Here is a 23,993-nt window from a genome sequence, read left to right on the forward strand (position 1 = left end):
TCTTGAACAAAATTAACAAGACCATCAGTAAGCATCTAGGCAAACACCATGGTCATCATTCACACCGACAATCTTCCTGCTCAGCGAAGGAAGATTGAGCGCATCGAGACCGTTATTCCCGGAAAGGATCGGTGACCCACTTTCAAACTAGCACTGTTGTATGCTGCCGACCAGTGTATACGCTTGCAGGACTACCCACACCATCTCATTCTCGTTGAAAGATGATCATTTCAAGGTGACCGAGATGTTCGGTCAAATTCTCTTAATTTCGAATCTCCCGGACTGATTCTCTTTGACTCCACAATGTAAACAAAAGCTCGTTAACATGCATTTACCAATCTCTGTTATCAAGTATTTACTGCTGTTAATAGCAGCAGCTTCTGATGTTAGATCTTTAGAAATATTTGACTTCTTGTCTTTGTTTATTAAACTGAAATTTGTTTATGTTATTTATGTTATGTTTATTATTTCCCAACCTTATATTTCATGCATCACAAAAAACGCTTTGTGAATTAAACATACAGAAAGCAAAGCTGTCTGGTGAATTTGAACTTCAAATTTCGGTCCTTGCAAACCGCGGTTTATCAGATGTAGAGAAACATCAAGGAGTGTCTATTAATTCATAATGTTACTCCACACAGCACAACAGGGACCTTCCTTTCTGAATTATTGTTTAGGTGTTAAACCTTAGTAATATTTTCTGATGATACTGCGGTCCTCTCTAAATCCAACTATATCTATGAAATGCCACTGATATGCTCCAGTCGAATCTTAAGAGGTTTGAGAATTGGGTCTGTCGCTGGAATATATCTATTAACTCGGCAAAGTGTGCTGTAGGGACGCACTCCCTCAGAAAGTATTCTTGATCAGAGATGGTGGTCACCTTGGACACCCGGTGTAGCTTCGCCATGCAGACGACGATAGTTTGACGTTATAGGATAAGGCAAAAGGCTATACTGGCTTCTTAAGGCAAATAAGGTCCGGATATACAAATCCATCCTTGCCCCCATTTGGAGATACAGGATTCAAGTTTATGGTATTATGGCCAAAAGTAATCAGAGTCGCATCCTTCTCTTCCTGGTACTGAGGGGTTCATCCGTAAAAATCACATAGCGTGGGATCTGAAAATTCCTCTGATTGGGGATATTATCAATGAACTAGCCACAAACTATATGAATAAGATTACGACACACCCACATATCATTGCTAGGAGCCATGAATTTTAATTGGCATAAAATATTCTTAATCTAATCTAAGAACTTTAATTTATTATATTTTGTCGCTTTTAGTTTAATTTTATTTGTGGGTCTCTTTTAATTTATTAGAGTAGATTTTCTTTGAGCTGCGTAGCATCGCTAATGTTTTTAATATTATTGGAAAACTGATTATGATTATGATTATGAAAAATTGTTTTTCGGAAGTCAGTGATCTGGGTCTAATGCATATTAGATTGTTTAATTTTCTAAAAGCAGTAAGTGTTAATTTTTCTATTAGATATTGGTTCTTTTTATACATTTATTTTTGAAGGAATGCCAATATTCTCATCTTTATCCATCCATTAAGTTCTTTATACGTCGAAAATTCGATTCTATTAAAAACTATCTTAAATTTATTTTCGAATCACAATTTGAAAAAACTTTTGAATACAAAAATTTATAGGCAGACATTCCTTAGTCACGGACAATGGTCTCAGCTTTCCGTATATTTTTCCTACCGTTTTTGCGATGTAATTATTCCATAAATGAACGTTACAGATGTAAGATTATAAGTATAGAGGTTATTTACCCTCTATGGAACCTTGGAAGACACCACGAGTAACAATTTCCAATTCCAACGACACAGTTGACAGAACAACAGATTGACGACGATTATTTAAATACAAGCTGAGCAGAAGTTTTTGAAAAGTGAAACATATTTCGTAGTTTGAACACAGAATATTAACAAATTTGAGACATAGCCATTTTATATTATTCTTCTATGTTGTGTAAAATATTATGAAAATCATATAGCTGCAATAGAAACGATCGTTAGATATATAGAAAAATAAAAAACTGTGAATGTAAAACTGTAAATATAATATGTATTGGTGAATGAAATGAAAGCAGGCGTTACTTCATTGTTTTTGTTTATAATAAATATATATATTATTTATTTATTTATTGTATAATTTTTAGTGATCGAAGTTCCATCTGCAAAGGTATAAAAATTTCGGCGAGCCGAAGTTAGTTCTTTTTCCCTTGAACACTGCTCTTCAATACGGGAACATGATTTATTGGTTGACATCGCAAAATCCGACCGAACTAAAAACTGAATCCGCTTAAATTAAAATGGAAGATCATTTGGAATTAATGGAATTCGATTAAAAGTAAAAAAATTTCGTCGGATAGTTAGTCGTTTCATTCTCATTGGTCATGCCGTCGACGGATTTTTTTATGAGTTTCTCCTTCGACGACAACAATTTTCAAAAGAAAGAAACGAATGAATTTGCCGAGAACGCCATTAATCCAGTCGAAGCATTCCTGTAGACTAATGAAAATTGGCTTTCATAAAATTATAAACCACTTTCACTTATTCTGACGTCTTTGGAAAAAAATTATTTTTTTTTATTCCAAAAAATTTAGTTTATAGGAGAATTTAACTTTTTTATATTTCTTCCGAGAGATCGACTACGATGAAGTGTTTGGGTGCGATTTATTTATTCGGTATTTTTGATATTTATAAATAGTTCACGAATTTTTGTCAAAATAAAAAATGTTTTCGGTATGTATCTGAAGTGTCTATATACTTAGCAGTCGTATGGGATATCTTTGTTTTCAAGCAAAAATCGCATTTCTTTATACCTGATTGTTTATTATAAACTTTTGTGTTTTCAGATTTAAATATAGCATAAAGTTAAAACAATTAGAGTTTCCTTAAATCTTTACTATACCTAATCAAATCTCTTAATTACTTTTATGTTTATGTTTATTTACGTCATTGAAGACTAGCTATATCTATGTATGTATATGTTCATTGATATATATACACTAAAAATAATACGAATGGCAAGCACTCTCGTCATTGTTGTACTTGATATTGTTTATAGCTCATGAAGAATGGATTATCAAAACGTTATTATTTATACAATAGTTAACATAGGGACTCTGGACAAAAAATATACAAATAATCCGAATTTACATGGCAGAAAAAATATTTTTGTAATGTTAAATAAATTCAGGGGTTTATGGAAAAGGTAAATCAGATACCATACAAAGCGCATAATCTCAAATAGTTCTTCTGTTTTTATTGTTTTTTGTAAAATTTTTGTTTTTAGAGCTGTGGCTGCTTACTTACGTGCATTAAATTTGTCTCCGAACAATGCTGTAGTTCATGGAAATTTGGCTTGTGTCTACTATGAACAAGGGCTAATTGACTTAGCTATCGACACGTATAGGCGGGCCATTGATCTACAGCCTAATTTTCCCGATGCCTATTGCAATCTTGCGAATGCTCTTAAAGAAAAAGGACAGGTATGTTTTTTTATAGCCTTGAATGGTATTCTAATTTGTTGTTTGTTATTGTCGATTAAATTTATTTATATTTTCATTAGGTTAAAGAAGCTGAAGATTGCTATAACACTGCACTAAGACTATGTTCTAATCACGCCGATTCTCTAAACAATTTAGCAAACATAAAAAGGGAACAGGGTTATATTGAAGAGGCTACTCGACTTTATCTAAAGGCATTGGAAGTATTTCCTGATTTCGCTGCTGCTCACTCAAACTTGGCATCTGTGTTGCAACAACAAGGAAAATTAAAAGAAGCATTAATGCATTACAAAGAAGCTATTAGAATACAGCCTACATTTGCAGATGCCTATTCAAATATGGGAAATACTCTTAAAGAGTTACAAGATGTCAGTGGGGCCCTTCAATGTTACACCAGAGCAATTCAAATTAACCCAGCTTTTGCTGATGCTCACAGTAATTTAGCTAGCATTCACAAAGATTCTGGAAATATTCCAGATGCAATTCAGTCTTACCGTACTGCCCTGAAGTTAAAACCAGATTTTCCAGATGCATATTGTAATTTAGCCCATTGTCTGCAAATAGTTTGTGACTGGACTGACTATGAAATCCGAATGAAGAAATTGGTTAGTATAGTTGCTGAGCAGCTTGAAAAGAACCGTTTACCATCAGTACATCCACATCATTCTATGTTGTATCCTTTGACACATGATTATCGAAAAGCAATTGCAGCAAGACACGCAAATTTATGTTTAGAAAAAATTCACGTGCTACACAAAAAACCGTATAATTTTCCGAAAGAATTACCTAAAAATGGTAGATTACGGATTGGCTATCTAAGCTCGGACTTTGGTAATCATCCTACTTCGCATTTGATGCAGTCAGTTCCTGGTTTGCATGACCGTTCAAAGGTTGAGATTTTTTGTTACGCTCTTAGTCCAGATGATGGCACAACATTTCGATACAAAATCAGCAGAGAAGCTGAACATTTTGTTGATCTTTCACAAATTCCTTGTAATGGTAAAGCTGCCGATAAGATCCATAATGATGGCATAAATATTCTAGTAAATATGAATGGCTACACAAAGGGCGCAAGAAATGAAATATTTGCTCTCCGTCCTGCTCCAATTCAAGTAATGTGGTTAGGTTATCCAGGAACAAGTGGAGCTAGTTTTATGGATTATATTATAACTGATGCAATAACTAGTCCAATGGAATTAGCTTTTCAATACAGCGAAAAGTTATCTTATATGCCGCACACATATTTTATTGGCGATCATAAGCAGATGTTTCCACATTTAAAGGAGCGTATAATAGTTTGTGACAAACAACAATCTTCCCTTGTAGATAATGTAACGGTACTTAATGCCACAGATTTATCTCCCCTAGTAGAAAATACAGAAGTAAAAGAGATAAAAGAAGTAGTCAACGCACAAAAGCCGCTAGAAATAACTCATAAAGTTGCAGAGCTGCCAAGCACGACGCAAATAGTATCAATGATCGCTTCTGGTCAAGTACAAACTTCACTGAATGGAGTTGTTGTTCAAAACGGATTGGCTACCACTCAAACAAACAACAAGACCGCAACCGGGGAAGAGGTTCCCCAAAATATTGTTATAACAACACGACGTCAATATATGTTACCAGATGATGCTATTGTTTTTTGCAATTTTAATCAATTATATAAAATTGATCCACAGACCCTTGAATCATGGGTCGAAGTTTTAAAAAATGTACCTAAGTCTGTGTTATGGCTTCTGAGGTTTCCAGCAGTTGGTGAACAAAATATAAAAAAAACTGTCAGTGATTTTGGTAATAATAAATAGTAATATATATATTTTTCATTTTACTACAAAATGTACATTTTTAGGTATATCTCCAGACAGAGTTATATTTTCAAATGTAGCTGCAAAAGAGGAACACGTGCGTCGAGGTCAATTAGCCGATATATGTCTTGATACTCCATTATGCAATGGGCATACTACATCTATGGACGTCTTGTGGACAGGAACCCCGGTGGTAACTTTACCGGGAGAGACATTGGCCTCAAGGTTTGTATATAAGCAGTTCCGATGACGATCCAAATAATATTATACCCTTGCAAAGGATATTATGATTTTCGTTATAAGTATAGTTTTGAACAAAAGCCATATACGTGTGTCCATCCGCTTTTACGCACACTAGTATCTGCCTTTCTATCTGAGTTAAACAAATGATTATAATGTCCTTTTTTTAACAATTAGTATATGTATATCAGAGAACTGCAAGGGTGGAATTTTTTGAGACTCGACTCACACTCAACAAAAGTCGGGTGCCGGTGCCACTCACCATCGGCAACTAAAGTAAAAGACAAAGACCCACACAAAATCATCTTGGTGTTTGCAAGCACTCGGTGTTTTGGGCACCTGATCAATACTCTCCGATCTTCGGCGGGTGCCGATCATGATCATACTCGCACCCAATAAGAATGGGTAGAGCAGGCAGACGGTACGAATAACACCCAGGCAAAAAAGGATTGTGGGAAAAACACACACATATATTACTCGGGTGTCTCGACGACACACAGTAGTTTAACTTGTACTGAAGTGCGGAAAATATTAAATAACTTCCCCAAGTCTCAATGCATTGACACAAAACTTGTCACTCGGGGGTTCTTGGGGTCGCTGATCACGAATCTGAAGTCGGATTTCAAAAATTCAAAATGGCGGATCCAATATGGCGGACAAGTTTTTGAGAAAGTGATCGGATTTACTTGAAATTTGATATATGGGCGCGTTTGGGATTGCTGATTACGATTCTGAAATCAAATTTCAAATATATATTTTTTTTATTTCTTTTTTAATTTTTTTGATTTGTTTTTTATACTCCGAGCGAAAATTAAAATTTTGTAAGTTTGTCGGCTTATATCGTCGAAACTACTGACCAAATTGAAAAGTTTTGAGAAAAAAAGAAATAGATAAATTTATTAGCTTTCATTTGATACCAAATTTATGTAAATTGAATACTTGAATATGGAGGTTTTTGCATTTATATGGAAATAAAAATTTAAAAATTTTCCAAAGTTATCAGACATTATATCAAATATAATCTGAAATTGCAAATATACGCAGCTGAAACTTACATATCTTTTCAAAAACAGTATAATAAACCAAAAAGTTGTTAAGCATTTGATGAGTAAATTGCAATATCCTCTGAACCGAACTTGGATATTTTTGGTGAATTATGGCCTTAGTATATAAAAGAGTCTGGACAATATTCAAAAAATGAGTTACAAATGATATGCACAATATAATATGCAATAATCTGAAAGTATTAAATTTCACTACAAAACACTTTAAAGACTTTCAGACCTTATGTATCATTAAAATAATGTAATATTACATATTGGACAGCATAGATTACTTATTTTACGTGACAATCGTGTTTAAAAAACTTTCAAATTCACATTATTATTTTTTGAATTTCTTCCTCAAATTGACCACTGTGCGACACCCTTCCTATCTCCCCAATCAGGTTGCTGAAGTGTGGGAAAAGATCCGATAAAGTCATTCTATATTATTCTATTATTTTGTGTAAAATATATGAAAGTAATATATCATATTGGTGTCATAGGAACGATCAAGAAATTAATACAATTAAAAAGTAAAACTTTATAAGTTTTCAACAGAATTGGATCAAATTTGAGATATATCCATTTTACATTATTCTAAAATTTTACGTAAAATTTAATGAAAATCTGACTACTATATCGTATAGCTGCAATAGAAACGATCGTTAGATATAGAGAAAAATGAAAAACTGTGAATGTAAAACTAAACTGTAAATATAATATGTATAGGTGAATGAAATGAAAGCAGGCCTTACTTTATTGTTTTTTTTAAACAAATAAGTATATTATTTATATTGTCTTAATTTCTACTGATCGAAGTTCTATCTGCGAGGTATACAAACTTTGGCGCTGCCTTTCTTGTTGATTTGATTGTCTGTTTCTACGCAAACTAGTCTCTCAGTTTTAAAGCTATCTGAATGAAACTTTGTAGTTAGCCTTCTATATACTCTCACTCGTATATATGTCGGAACGGGCCGGATCGGACGACTATATCATATAGCTGCCATAGGAATGATCGGAAAATTTTTACAAAAAATTTTTTAACTTTTTCAGTTTTCAATAGAATTGAATCAAATTTGAGATATAGCCATTTTACTATACTCTACAATTTTGCATAAAATTTTATGAAAATCGGACTACTATATCATATAGCTCCCATAGGAACGATCGAGAAATTAATACAATTAAATTTATAACCTTTTCAGTTTTCAACTGATTTTCATCAAATTTGAGGTATAGGCATTTAATTTAAGTCTTAAATTTTGTGGTAAATTTCATGAAAATCGGACGACTATATCATATAGGTGCCATACAAACGATCGTTTGATGTGGAGGAAAAATGCAAATCAGTGAATGTAAAACTGCAAATATAATATGTATAGGTGAATGAAATGAAAGCAGGTATTACTTCATTGTTTTTTAACACAAAGATATATAATTTGTATTGTATGGTTTTTTATTCATAGAAGTTCTATCTGCAAGGGTATATAAACTTCGGCGTGCCGAAGTTATCTTCCTTTCTTGTTGTTCTTGATTTAACTTGAATTAACACTAACCACTTTTTTGATGCTACATTTTCACCAAGCCACATGGAGCGCTTGCAGACTGACAATACTCCGAAAAAATTCGACAGAGGTGGACGTAGTTGGTTATCATTTTGGACATTTTCACACCACAAGGCCTGACACTTTACATAAATACTAAAATTAGCATGAATACCATTGAATAACGTTAGTTATAGTCCAATGAAGTTAGTAAACTCCTCAAAAGCAATTCTTGCAAAAGCAACATACAATTTACACAATTTTTAGATGTACATAGAAAGACAGGTCATGAATATACAATTTTTATTTAGTACATACCTGATTTTAAGGGAAACAAAAGTTATTATTAATAATAAACTAAGATATATTTTGTTATTTGATGCTTTAAGAAGGATCACAAACAGTCTTAAATCTTTGCATGAACACGTGCTAAACATAGCATATGTTTAACTTGTGAAAAGATAAAAATCTACTTTTATTCCGCTAGATTTCTTTTTCAAAAGTTAAAAATCAACTTTTATTCCGCAAGATTTCTTTTTGGATCCACTGTGAATAGGTACATATTCTTTCAAACCTTGATGCCGACACAGGGGACAGAGTTAAAGCGCAAGCACCGCAAAACTGACTGGGATAAATACGGGAAAATTGTTCAGTCTAAGGTAAGAAACAGAAGGACCAAGGTTCGGTCTACTCCAGAAGGAATCGACAAGGACTTCAGTAACATCCTTAACTACGGGTACTAGGAGTCATGCAGACTCTCGTAATTAAAAAAGACACACCCACAATAGTGGAACAAAGAATTAAGCGACTCAGGAAAAAGGTTAGGATGGGCCTCAATACAAACTACGGAGCCAAGGATTGCACAGTGGTTCGGCTTGTATAGCCGAAGGGCCGCGGCAATAAATTCTTTTAGTTGTTATATTGTTACAAAATGTTCTACAAAATTAAAAAAAAAAAACAAGAAAGGAAGCTAACTTCGGCACGCCGAAGTTTATATACCCTTGCGGATAGAACTTCGATGACTTCCTGGATTCCTTCCATACAATATAAAATATATATATTAATGTTAAAAAACAATGAAGTAATACCGGCTTTCATTTCATTCACCTATACATATTATATTTTCAGTTTTACATTCACAGATTTGCATTTTTGCTCCACATCTAACGATCGTTTGTATGGCACCTATGTGATACAGTCGTCCGATTTTCATAAAATTTGACACAAAAGTTAAGACTGATATAAAATGGCTATATCTCAAATTTAATGAAAATCTGCTGAAAACTGAAAACGTTATAATTTTTAATTGTATTCATTTTTTGATCATAGGAACTATGACCATAGGAACTATGGCAGCTATGCGATATTGTAGTCCGGTTTTTATACCCTTGCAAGGTATTATGATTTCAGTCAGAAATTTGCAACGCAGTGAAGGAGGCACCTCCGACTATATAAAGTATATATATTCTTGATCAGGATCAACAGCCGAGTCGATCTAGCCATGTCCGTCTGTCCGTCTGTCCGTTTCTACGCAAACTAGTCTCTCAGTTTTGAAGCTATCTGAATGAAACTTTGTATTTAGCCTTCTATATACTACGACGACTATATCATATAGCTGCCATAGGAATGATCGGAAAATTTTTACAAAAAAATTTATACCATTTTTAGTTTTCAACAGAATTTGATCAAATTTAAGTATATAGCCATTTCATATTATTCTACAATTTGTGTAAAATTTGTATGAAAATCGGACGCCTATATCATATAGCTCCCATTGGAACGATCGAGAAATTAATTCAAATAAAAAGTATACATTTTCAGTTTTCAACAGATTTTCATCAAATTTGATACATAGCCATTTTATAAGAAATAAAAGAAGTTAATAACATTAAAGATTATAACTTCTTCAGTTTTCACCAGATTTTCATCAAATATCATTTTATTTTAATCTAAATGTTGTGTAAAGTTATAAAAAAAACCCGACTACTATATCTCGAACGATCAAAAAATGACTACAATTAAAAATTATAACGTTTTAAGTTTTCAGCAGATTTTCATTAAATTTGAAATATAGCCATCTTATATCAGTCTTAAATTTTGTGGTAAATTTCATGAAAATCGGACGACTATATCATATAGGTGCCATACAAACGATCGTTTGATGTGGAGGAAAAATGCAAATCAGTGAATGTAAAACTGCAAATATAATATGTATAGGTGAATGAAATGTAAGCAGGTATTACTTCATTGTTTTTTAACACAAATATATATAATTTATATTGTATGGATTCCTATTCATCGAGTTCTATCTGCAAGGGTATATAAACTTCAGCATGCCGAAGTTAGCTTTCTTTCTTGTTTTTTATAAGTTTACACAAAATTGTAGATTAAAATAAAATGGCTATATCTCATATTTGATGAAAATCTGGTGAAAACTGAAGAAGTTATAATCTTTAATGTTATTAATTTCTTTTATTTTTTATAAAATGGCTATGTATCAAATTTGATGAAAATCTGTTGAAAACTAAAAATGTTATACTTTTTATATGAATTAATTTCTCGATCGTTCCTATGGGAGCTATATGATATAGGCGTCCAAAGCCATTTGGGACCCTTATTGTTTACATTGTTCATAAATGACCTGCCCAAAGTCTTGACTAACTCCAGAGTACTTATGTACGCGGATGACGTCAAGCTTTGCGTGCAATACAATGACGTTGCCTGCCAGTCGGATTTACAAACAGATTTTAATAATTTTCAAAATTGGTGCCGTGTAGATTAATAATTAAATGGCTAGAAATGCAAGCTAATGACATTCTCTCGTGTCGCTCCTAAGCTTGCTACTTACACGCTGAACGGCTGCTCTTTGGAAAGAATTAATACAGTTGACGATTTGGGCGTCCGCTTGGACCCAAAACTTGACTTTATTGATCAAATTTCGTCTATGGTGAAAAGGGCCAGGGGTGTGCTTGGATTTATTAAACGGTGGTCAAGAATTCAATGACCCCTATGTTACTAAACCTTATATACTTCCTTAGTTCGTCCTATCCTACAATATGGATGCTGCGTTTGGAGCCCTCAGTACGGCGTCCATAGTAAACGCATTGAGTCGGTTCAAAAAAACTTTTTACTTTTCGCTCTACGCGGTTTAAATTGGGATGCAAACCAAAGATTACCTTCTACTCTAGTAGACTCCTATTGAGAAACTTGCCGTCCTTAGCAATCGTAGAACGATGGACGGATAACCTTTATTTTTGACCTAGACATGGAGATGTGGAAAGTGCTGACTTGTTGAGTCAGCTTAATTTCCATGTACCATGTAGAACTACTATATCCTATATCCCATTAGTGTTGCGCCACTGTAGAGCCTCCTTTCACTGCTTGAACCTTTTAGAGTGCTATGCAAATTATAGTACCCTGCAAGGTATAAAAATGAAAGATGAAACTTAAAAATCATTCATTGACACTGTATGTATATGAATTAGTTTAATTTGTATGGGAGCTGTGGGAAATAACTAACGTAGCATTATGAAATTTAAAGTATTTTCGTAAAATAGGTTAAAAACAGTAAAAACATTTTCTCGAGTTATTAATATAATTCCGTTTGCAGGACTATTGTCTGAAAAGAAGTGTTGTGTCGAGACCCTCCATTTTCCTACCTTTTAATTGCTGTGCTCCATTTGAACAGATATGTCTTGGACCTTAAAATTCTTCCGTACTTGGAAAAATGAAGGTGGGCGTGTCGCTCTTGTTACAAATAGTGACGCCACAACATATAATACTATCGAAAAGAGACTCACCCTTATCGTTTGTTTCCTTACTTTCCCATAGCGTGTGTCTAGCGTGTGTCAGCCCACTGCATCGCCCTAATGAAAGCTTCAGTAGGTGCCGGTTCGTCGTGGGCCATATAGCCAGAGGCTATGAGTATAGCTGTCCCATCCGCTGCTACAACCTGGCAACCGATAGTTCTCAGTTGCTAAGGTTGGTATATAGAAGTGCGTTAAGGTTGTTTTTAATATTTATATCCGACCTCGGCCTACCTGTCAAGCTGGTGTATATAATTGTGTATCATTTTAGAGCCATATCAGAGATTTGCTCGTCCCTAGATCATGGCTCTTGTATAAGGCTGAGAAGAATTGCAAGATTTGCTGAAGCCGACTTGATGCACCATGTACCCAAGGAATATATAACAGCAAAGACTATGCTGTTCTTGCCTTGGTCTGATGCACCCTTACCCACCCGAGAAAGTTATAATTTTAAAATTTATTAATTTTTCGATCGTTCCTATGATGAAGTAGTTAGATTTTTATAAAAGTTTACGCAAAATTGTAGAATAATAGAAAATGGCTATATCCCAAATTTCATAATAATCTGTTAAAAACGGAGCAAGTAAAAATTTTTTATTTCGTAAATATTTTCCGATTGTGTCTATGGGAGTTATATGATATAGTCTTCCGATACGGCCCGTTTCAACATATATTAAAGTGAGAGTATATACTCACACCCTCAATTTCTCCGGTGTCTACCGCTTTATTCGTTTCAACCTCTGCAGTGTGAATGGTAAGGAAAAGCCTTGCGTCCCCATTGGCCGCTGGCTGGTGATATTTGATGTTATTTTTTTTCTCGATCAGCTCTGTCGTTCGTCTTCTATTATTTTTTGGCCAGCTTGCTTTTGATCTTTTGATTCTTTTTTAACGACGTGGTCCTGAGTTTTTAACTGTACTGAGTTAAGCCAATGTCTCCTGTTATCCGATAGTTTTTTATATTCAGATCTCTGTCCGATAGTTCTTCCACCTGTTGCTTACTTTTAGTCTTACCGTAGTTAGTATTGGTCTTACAACTGTTTTGTAGAGCCATATTATTATGTTGCGGTAAATTCAGTTAATAAAAACAGTTAATAAAAACAGTGCCGGAGTCGAACTAAAAATTATACATCAGGGAGACCGTTTTCCCCTATCACCTTTGGAAAGAAAAATTGTAATGGCATTACTAATCGCGTAATCCCTGATCCCGAGCTCGGCTTTTTCTGATTCTGTTGATGATTTATGAGACTGGTCATGAAAATGTGTGTCTTATCGCGCATTCCCTCCATCCTTGCAATTCATGATTTTTCATTCATGTGGCATTCTTCGGGAATAGTCAAAAAGCTTTCAATCGCGTTTCCCGTTTTGGTGGTCAAATTAGAGGGTATTCTTCTGCAGTAGTCGGTCAGAGGAGTGTTCTAGGGCTAACAGGAGACTTACATCACCACACCACCTGTACCAACGTCTTAATTGTCTTACCCACCCCTCCCCTAAGCTAAGTCCGGCAACCAAACGCAATATTAACATGACTATTCTGTGTGTGAGGCCGGTGAAAAGCCGAATTAGAAAAAAGAATGTACCGGAATGTCCGTGATCTTGTCGCAGTAGGTGGCAAAGATGTATGGAGGTGTGGAGGCTTGCTTATATATTTAGCAGTGGAATTTGGGGCAGAAAATATTATATATATATATGCGTGTCCATGCCAATATGGATATATATATAAGTTAACAAGATGCAAGCTCAGTACATATGGCGCAACCGGGTAAAAAACCAGGCTAACCTCAACTAGGGCATCTGCCAATGTGAAAGTCAATTCATTGACCAATTGTAATTAGAACCGGCCAATAGTTACAAATCGTCATAAGCAGTTAATGAGAAAACAAATAACGTGAGCGGAAGCAATGAAGGCAGCAGAGACGGTGACAGCGATCGAGCAACAAGCTGCCTATATAAACGATTGTTAAGCTTAAGCAAATTCAGTTCTTAATCCAACTCAATTCAAAAGAGATTACATTTTTTATTAAAAAATAACTAACATTATTTAACTGGAGAAAGAGCAGGGACCTAGTTCATATCCTCAAAAAGTGCAAGTTCTGCGTCTCGCGTCAATCGGTAAAAAATTTTTTTTCGACTTTTCGGTAAAATAAGTGAAGAGTGAAACAACGCCAAGCGGATGTGCAAAAAAATGTCGCTACCCCTATTCTAAAGGACTTGTACCTGGAGGAACGACCATGCCATTAGTTTTCGCCGTGATCATCCCTATAGTACCCGTTCGAAGGGAACGTGAGAAAATGTATATAGGAGGCCTCCAAGTAGACCCACACTCGAAAAAAAATAGCCGAAGAGTGGGACAAAAAGGAATCCGTTGAATCTATTGTCACGAGAGCACGCCGAGGAATGTTACTACTGTAATCATAGTTTTAAGCACACTTGAAAAAATAATAACACTGAAAATAAAATTAACACAATTCGGAATTAAGAATTCTCAACACACAATAAGAACACAAAATTCGAATTATTTCCTAATTATTTAAGATTCAACCTTCTGAGTAACTAAAATCAAAACAAAAATATTTTTATCAATTGTTCATATATCAAAATGACCGAACAAGACTTAGTCGACAGACTCTCAAACCTTACGGGACCTTCTTCAAGCACACGACTAAACTCACAAATTATGACAGAGAGTGAGATTGAGGAAAAAATAAAAATAGTTTTAGAGGAAAACCTCATTAGCAAATACCTCATAAAGCAAATACTAAATCCTAATAAGGACTTCTCTAAATATGAAGATTAGGGAATTAAGAAAGAGTTTGTACACAACTTAAGTGAGTTTGATAAATTACCAGATATTGTCCGATCGCGTAGAGATTTTTCAGGAAAAAAAACTGTAAAAAAACATGGAAAAAATACCTAAATATCTCGGAATCCTTTTAGCAATTCGCATAAAGATTATTGGACAAGCAGACACCGTAATGAAGTCATACAATACTCCTCTAGACTGGACAGCAATCTCGAAATGCCTAACAGTGCATTTTTCGGACAAACGCGACCTAAAAACTTTAGAATATCAACTTTATGCCTCAACACCATAGTTGAATTCTACCAAACAGTCTATCAACAACTCTCTCTAATTTTGAACCAAATTGGTAACTTAGGTGTCTCACAAGAGACCGTGAAATCCTTGACACAATTGTTAGCCATTACCACATGACTTAGGGTGCGCCCCTCATCTATCTTTTTGAGAAGCAAAATACTAGAAATAATCAGACACCAAAAACACCTTATTTCGGAAAATTACCAATTATACCTCTTAAACCTCTGCAACCTTACCGAATGGTATCTACAAGGCAAAGCTTTCACTCACACTTATACCATTATCCGAATCAGTCGCAAATATCATCCACAATTGAGAAACCTCCACTTACCCAGTTTAATAAACCCAAACCATACAATCAGACTTTCGCAAAACAGGTAGAACCTTACGGCACACCAAACATTCCCCCACGACCACAACCAAAACCAGTATCTATGAATGTTGATCAATCAATCCGTTCCCGTCATATTACTTATATGAACCAACCGAGAAACAATAATTATGTGGGGAAAATACCACTCAGTTCAGCTAATGTGCAAAATGTTAACAAAATAACAAGGCAATTCCATATTTACATAGACTCAGATAAGGCAGCACAACAAGATACAGAAGAAGACTCATTTATCTCAAAATAAGAATATGGCCAGTTAACAGAAAAAAACAACGTAAATGTCCTACAGGAAGAATACGCATGGCAAGCCGATGCCAATCAACAAGAATATATAGACAGTTCAGTACTCTATATTTTAGAGTTAGCCGTTCTTCGCTGCAGTTTTTTAATGTAGCCATAGGGAACGGAAAAATACTGCAATTTCTATTTGACACTGGGTCAAGCCAAAACTACATCCAAAACCAATTAGTACCAAAACCCAAACCTAATAAAAAAATTTTATCCGACAATTCAGTTGGAGGAGATACTAAAATAACACACCATGCTATGCATAAACTCTCTAACCTTTCCGATGCACCAATGAAATTCTTTTTATTAAATGCTTTAAAAACTTTTCATGGTATTCTAGGCAGCGAGACGTTGAAACGTCTTGGGGCAATAATAGACGTCAACAACGAAGCATTAATCCTCGAACATAAAAATAAAATTAAAATTCATTCAATTAGTTACACAGGTAGTTAATACAATCGGACCACAATATAACCAAATACAACCAACGTAGTAAGTGAAATCAGAACTTCGTCAGACGAGGTGAAGGTCACCATACGCGCGCCAGTTTGGGTAGTTCCGAAAATGTCCGGTCAGTCCAAAGAAAATATATACAGATTAGTTATTGACTATAGGAAACTAAATGATGTTAATATCTCAGATCGGTACCCAATTCCCGAAATCGGTGAAATTATCGCGCAGCTTGGAAACAACAACATTTTTTCGGTGTAAGATCTGAAGAGCGGTTTCCATCAGATACCACTAAAAGATACGGACATAGAGAAAACAATATTTGCTGTTAATGAAGGAAAATACGAATTTACGAGACTTGCATTTGGCTTAAAAAATTCTCCATCTATTTTTCAAAAAAATTTAGACGACATATTGAGAGAACACATAGGAAAAAATATGCTACGAATTCGTAGAAGACATTATAGTCTTCAGCAAAGATGAGGTAGAACATGGGCGAAACCTTGAAAAAATATTTTCAACACTTCAAAATGAAAACATGAGAGTCCAAAGAGAAAAATGCCATTCTTTCAAAAGTGAAGTAGACTTTTTGGAGTACACAATATCAGAAAATGGTGTTTAAACAAATAAAGACAAAATAAGAGCAATTAAAAAATTCCCAGTATCAAAAACGTTAAAAGACTATGCAAAAATAGCAAAGACTTTAACCATTCTGCTATGAGGCGAAGAAGGCCGTATATCTAAGACCAAGTCAAGCAAAACCGCTATGAACTTGGGCAAAAAAGTTATATTGCCATTCGAGAAACTTAAAAACACTCTCGTCTCCAGGGATGTGACTCTTGCATATCCAGGTTTCGGAAAAGAATTCCAGCTGACTACAAACGCATCCAGCTATGCAATAGGTGCAATGTTAAAACATAATCATAGACCAGTAATATTTATTTCGAGTAACCTTGCGAAAACTGAAGAAAATTATGCTACAAATGAAAGAGAGATGCTCGCATTCGTTTGGGCCCTCCAAAGTTTAACACATTATCTTTATGGATATTCAAAAGTAGTAATATACATCGATCATCAACATTTGAGTTTTTCAAAAAGCGTAAATACCATAACGCAAAGCTGAAACGCTGGAGAGATGTCATTGGTGAACATAACCACGAGATCAGGTACAAGCCCGGAGTTGCTAATGTAGTAGCAGATCCATTGTCTCGAGCCCCCTCATGACAGCTCATCACCCAATCTCATATTTTCAGTAGAAGCACCTATCACCACAGATACAGATTTTTATAATTTTGAAATTCAATTTCCAACATATCACAGGCATATCAGAAACAGAAATCCTACACGGAGCAAAAACTCATTGCAATTTTGACAAACAGACTCGACCCTAAACTCATAAACGGAATTTTTACATCTGAAGAGATTATGGGTAAAATACAAAATATTTACCCTACGTTTTTTTAATCATATAAAATCCGATTTACATAAAATGAAGTAGAAGACGTAAGTTCAGAACTTCAGAAAAATGAAATTATCACTCTAGAATATAAAAGAGCACATAGTAATGCAAAAGAAAACAAAACACAAATTTAGAAGAACTATTTTTTTCCGCAGGCCCAAAAGAAAATTCAAGCCATGTTCAACTCTGTTAAACCTGTAAAAAATCAAAGTAGGACAGACACCCCCCAAAAGAAGAAATCCAACCAACCTCCATCCCTAATTACCCAGGAGAAATTATTCACGTAGATATTTACATTACAGGAAAACAACGCTTACTAACATATTTCGATAAATTCTCCAAATATGCTCAAGTAAACATTTTAGAGTCAAGAGCATCTGAAGACATAAAAAATCCTTTAAGAGAAATTCTTAATGCTATCGGTATGCCAAATATAATAGTAATGGCCAACAACCGAGCACTAAGCTCGGCTGCAATTATATTTATGCTAGAAGACCAATTTAAGATATCAGTACATAAAACAGGCCCATTTTCATCGACGAGTAATGAACAAATAGAAATATTCCAATCAACATTAACCGAAATTATACGATGTCTCAAAAAAGACAACGAGAGTATGACATTTGCAGACCTACTTTTCAAATCAGTTCAGGAAAGAGAGACTTATAGACATATTTTTCAAAAGCACAATTCCAAGCTTAATAAAAGACATTGATAAAATAATCAAACAGAAAATAAAAACAAAAAAAATTACCTATCTAGAATATCACACTCAAAAGAGAAAGGAACCGATTCAATATTCACCAGTCGACACAGTACTTGTAAAAATAGATAAAAGACTAGGAACAAAACTTACACCCAGTTACAAAACAGAGAAATTAGCAGAGTTAAAAACACCACAATTAAAACACAAAACCGAAAAAATCATACATAACAAGAAAGGAAGCTAACTTCGGCACGCCGAAGTTTATATACCCTTGCAGATAGAACTTCGATGACTTCCTGGATTCCTTCCATACAATATAAAATATATATATTAATGTTAAAAAAAAAAAACAATGAAGTAATACCTGCTCTCATTTCATTCACCTATACATATTATATTTTCAGTTTTACATTCACAGATTTGCATTTTTCCTCCACATCTAACGATCGTTTGTATGGCACCTATGTGATATAGTCGTCCGATTTTCATAAAATTTGCAACAAAATTTAAGACTGATATAAAATGGCTATATTTCAAATTTAATGAAAATCTGCTGAAAACTTAAAACGTTATAATTTTTAATTGTATTAATTTTTTGATCGTTCGTGATATAGTAGTCGGGTTTTTTTTATAACTTTACACAACATTTAGATTAAAATAAAATGATATTTGATGAAAATCTGGTGAAAACTGAAGAAGTTATAATCTTTAATTTTATTAACTTCTTTTATTTCTTATAAAATGGCTATGTATCAAATTTGATGAAAATCTGTTGAAAACTGAAAATGTTATACTTTTTAATTGAATTAATTTCTCGATCGTTCCTATAGGAGCTATATGATATAGTCGTCCAATTTTGATAAAATTTTACACAAAATTGTAGAATAATATGAATTGGCTATATCTCAAATTTGATTAAATTCTGTTGAAAACTAAAAATGTTATCGCCACCGCGATTGTCAGTCTTCCGACAACAGCCACCGCCATTCTCATTCCTCTCAAATTTCTCGATCGTTCCTATGGGAGCTATATGATATATTAGTCCGATTTTCATAAAATTTTACACAAAATTGTAGAATAATATGAAACGGCTATATCTCAAATTTGATGAAAATCTGTTGAAAACTGAAAATGTTATCTTTTTAATTGAATTAATTTCTCGATCGATCCTATGGGAGCTATATGATATAGGCGTCCGATTTTCATCAAATTTTACACAAAATTGTAGAATAATATGAAATGGCTATAACTCAAATTTGATCAAATTCTGTTGAAAACTAAAAATGTTATAAATTTTTTTGTAAAAATTTTCCGATCATTCCTATAGCAGCTATATGATATAGTCGTCCGATCCGGCCCGTTCCGACATATATAATAGTGAGAGTATATAGAAGACTAACTGCAAAGTTTCATTCAGATAGCATCAAAACTGAGAGACTAGTTTGCGTAGAAACGGACAGACGGACAGACGGACATGGTTAGATCGACTCGGCTGTTGGTCCTGATCAAGAATATATATACTTTATATAGTCGGAGGTGCCTCCTTCACTGCGTTGCAAACTTCTGACTGAAATTATAATACCCTGCAAGGGTATAAAAATAATATAAGAACATACATTTTCAGACTCTTTTATGTTGGTAATAAGAGTCTTGGCTTGGGTATAACCACGGTCCTCGATTATTCCAATTCGTTAATCATCACTTGAAACAGGACTGGCAGCTAAACAAGACGGAACATTTAAAATCATCCACATTTTTAGCTTACAGAGCTACGAAGAAACGCTTTCGGAATAAGACGAATCATTCCTAAAATCATTTCATCTCACCCATTACACCAATATCTCTCTTACGAATTTTGACAGCAACATACTGATTTACGCAGACTACAAGCTTGAAAAAGACAAAAAAGCGCAATAGAAGCAATAGGTCCTGTGTGGAAATGGCTGGCAGGAACGCCAGGTCTTGGGAACAAGATAAATGAACAATTAGAAAACAATAATATAACCAAATCCATAGATTAATTAATTAAAAAATCAACCAACTTACTAAAGTCACTAATGCAATGCTAAAAGTCTCTCAGAGCTCGGAGGAAATTCAAAATCAGAAAGCAAATATCCTAAAATATAAAATACAGTTAATAAAAGAGGAAATAACTAATATAATAAACACAGTAAATTCATTTGTATTTACAACCACAGAAACCACAATAATAGAAAATATCTTCAGAAAAGAAAATAGCTTAATTTTGAACGTAGAAGAATTACTAGAGTTTCGGCAATGACCCCCTTTACATTATTAGCCTACCAACCATAAAAACATACAACTGCAGAAAACTAAAAATTAAAGTAATAAAGAAAGTCCAAATTATCATCGATATAAATCACCAAAATTTGTTAGAATGTAAGGAACAACTATTTGCAATAACAGAACCATGCGAATCCAATAATGATAAGACTATTTGTAACTCTGAAAAATTTTTTAGATTTAAGTAAGAAAACTTGTGTAACTGCACTAGTAAATCTAAGAGAGCCAGAATGTAAGATAATTAACAATCAGCACATACCAGATTTTGAGGAGATACAGCAAGGCACAATACTGCTGAACAATTTTAATGAACCTGTATCGCTGGATGGAAAGGAGCTAAAACTACATGTCTCTTTTATCATACAATACCGAAACTCAACGGTTACTATTGGCGAGGTGACGTACAAATCAAGAAAAAATCAACATAGCCAAACCAGTACCTCCAGTTTTTTTAACTCATGGGGAAAAAAAACTAACTTGAGGAATTTCTCTCACTTCGAATGATCAAATAATTAAACACAACAACACAAAAGTGATCGAGAAACTAAGAAGCAAATCAACTAATCAGCTTCTATTAGCCATGGATCTACCATCATCCTCCTGGATTAATAATAGGCATGGCCACATAACTCCTACGAAAACGTAAACAGAAAAAAAGGACAATCGACCCCCTTCTGGAAATGCAGGAAAAGCCTACACAACCCGGACCGCTACTCTTTTACGTTGGGACCGAGTACAGTCGCAATTAAGAAGGGAAGAGCTAACAACCTAGTTTCCACAATCGTTGACAAAGAAGATGCAAGCTCCGTACATATGGCGCAACCGAATGAAAAAACCAAAAGTTCAATTTAGTACCAACAAAGGAAACATCCGAATTAGCGTTCCCATGATGGCTACCCAAAAAGATGCAGCGCACGTGGCTTACCTTAACTAGGACATCTGCCAACGTGGAAATCAATGCATTGACCAATTGTAATTAGAACCGGCCAATAGTAACAAATCGTCTTAAGCAGTTAATGAGAACAGAGAAAGTCAGCGGAAAAACAAAGAACGTCAGCGGAAGCAATGAAGGCAGCAGAGACGGTGACAGCGATGGAGCAACAAGTAACCTATATAAATGATTTTTATGCTTAAGCAAATTCAGTTCTTAATCCAACTGAATTCATAAAGATTATTTTTTGTTATTAAAAAATACCTTATAATCTTGAACTTATATGTAAATGCATGTGTTGGCACGGCATATATTTATATGTAACGGCATGGAACAGTGAAGCGTCGATAAGTGAACCTTATTGGAATTGGAGGACCAGAAATATATGCATAAGTTGGCATGCGTTTATGTGTGTATGTATTTATAGACAAATGCAGCGACCGTTGGCAAGTTGATGTTAAACGGGGAACCGTTTGTAGATCAATTAGTTCTCCATGTGAACAACTAACCTTTTGGAGCTCTCGTCCTATATTATAAAGGGCTTCCATAATAATTTTCAGACAGATGTAATCTATACTAATTTCAGCAAAGCATTTGACTCTGTTAAACATTCTTTCCTTGTTATGAAACTCGATTTAATGAAATCTCAGTTGATTATCTAAGTTGGATTTTGTCTAATTAACTTACCTTTTTTAGCCAACCGTAGACCTATGCTAGGCATTACCTTTATTTATAACCTTATCCGTGAAAGTGCCGGTCGGCTCTATTTCCACGTAACGACTAGAAATACTGGATCTTATATACCCTTAGCTTTTCGCCGGTGTAGAACTTTCTTGGAATTACATAAACTTTTTAGAGTCTTATGTGCTAATTATAATGATTTTTATCCACTAATCTTTACCGTAAATGCTCTCCCTAAATTAAAAACAATCTGGCAGGTCGCCAGAATTCTTCAAATTCTTTTCTATCGCGACTACTAACACCTAACCCTAACAAGCACGTTTCATAAGTGCCACTTGAGTGTACAGTCCAACAACGTCCATATTGTGTGAAGACTTAAATACAACATTTCAGCCTAAACAAATAATTTAAGAAAACATATTTTAACTTGTAGGTTAAATTTTAAAACAACCAATTCAGCAGTCAGCAGAGTTTAAATGGTAAATACTCCGATAAGCATATGATTGCAATATGTTTGAGAACCGGAGCATCAAATAATCAAGACGAACCTTTTCGTCCAAAATACAAATACGACAAACTAAAATAAGTCCTGGTATACCTTAGGTTTTAACGGAATATGTCGAAAACTAATGAAGTGACGTCAATTCATGTATTATTTTTTACAGGATAACGTCGATATATGTCATTTATATAGCCTTACAGGGTAACTGAATTCGTTGATTCACAATCGCGTAAATAAATTATTAAAAATGCAATGATTCTATAGAGAGCGAAAAGACGGATAGGCAGACAGGGCGCACTTTTTTTTCCTGCGTTGCAAACTTATAGTTCCAAAAATTAAAATTTATATCTAAAAATATATTTAATCCATAAATTTTAATGATTGACTAATTTTTTGTTTTGTTTTTCAGAGTTGCAGCTTCACAGCTTGCAACCTTAGGATGTCCAGAATTAATAGCACATACACGGAAAGAATACCAGGATATTGCTATACGTTTAGGAACAAAACGGGAATATTTAAAAGCTGTACGAGCTAAAGTATGGAAAGCACGAGTTGAAAGTCCATTATTTGATTGCTCTCAGTATGCCAAAGGTCTAGAAATATTGTTCTTACGTATGTGGGAAAGATTTAAAAATGGTGAACTTCCAGACCACATTTCTGCAGTTGAAAAAATTTGAAAAAAAATTCTACAAATTAGGCACGCCATGAAGAACGACAGTAAATTGCTTATAAAAATGCATATATAAATACCTTTTTCTGCATAAGAAATAAAGTAATACTTAAGTATTTACATAAAAAGTTTTGTTTATCAATCTTTCCATTTAAGTTTCATTAAGAAAACACTATCGTTTTTTAATAATAATTTATGTTCTAGTTCTAGAGAACAACGACTAATTTGTTTAAATGTATCTGAAGAAAATAAAGGAATTAAAAATTTTTCCTGAGTCTGTGAATTCTAATTCTGATTTTCGATAGGTTATCAATAATGAGTTGTTGACTGTTTTTAAAGATCAGAGACAAAAATTAAAATTCTCGGAGGGTAGCGGTGTTGCTTTAATTACGTGAATGGAATAAACGATCGATGCACCCACAGTAAAAAGAGAAAAACATAATAATTTGGCTGCCTGCCTGACGGTCGATCAACTATCCCCCGGAAAATGAAAAATTGTAACAAATCTATAAACAGGTTACATTTTCATATTTATAAACATTAATTTGTTTT

General features: G+C 34.2%; 1 protein-coding gene across 23 annotated transcripts in view; it reads left to right on the top strand.

Moving 5' to 3' along the window:
- Positions 1–23,715, top strand: part of sxc (O-linked N-acetylglucosamine (GlcNAc) transferase sxc) — a 251,110-nt gene extending 227,395 nt beyond the window's left edge. For 18 of the 23 annotated variants that reach the window (XM_086837110.1, XM_086837107.1, XM_086837109.1 and 15 more), the window contains 4 exons: positions 3,314–3,509; positions 3,590–5,318; positions 5,377–5,557; positions 23,181–23,715. In XM_086837110.1, coding sequence (XP_086693236.1) covers positions 5,474–5,557; positions 23,181–23,306 — 210 coding nt within the window. In that variant the 5' untranslated portion in view covers positions 3,314–3,509; positions 3,590–5,318; positions 5,377–5,473 and the 3' untranslated portion in view covers positions 23,307–23,715. The remainder of the gene's footprint in view (positions 1–3,313; positions 3,510–3,589; positions 5,319–5,376; positions 5,558–23,180) is intronic. The other 5 variants (XM_086837105.1, XM_086837104.1, XM_086837106.1 and 2 more) reach the window with 1 other exon arrangement.
- Positions 23,716–23,993: the final 278 nt, after the last annotated feature.

This window comes from Drosophila serrata, unplaced genomic scaffold (assembly GCF_035046125.1).
Source record: "Drosophila serrata isolate PLE 108 unplaced genomic scaffold, ASM3504612v1 contig_296, whole genome shotgun sequence".
Classification (NCBI taxonomy): domain Eukaryota; kingdom Metazoa; phylum Arthropoda; class Insecta; order Diptera; family Drosophilidae; genus Drosophila; species Drosophila serrata.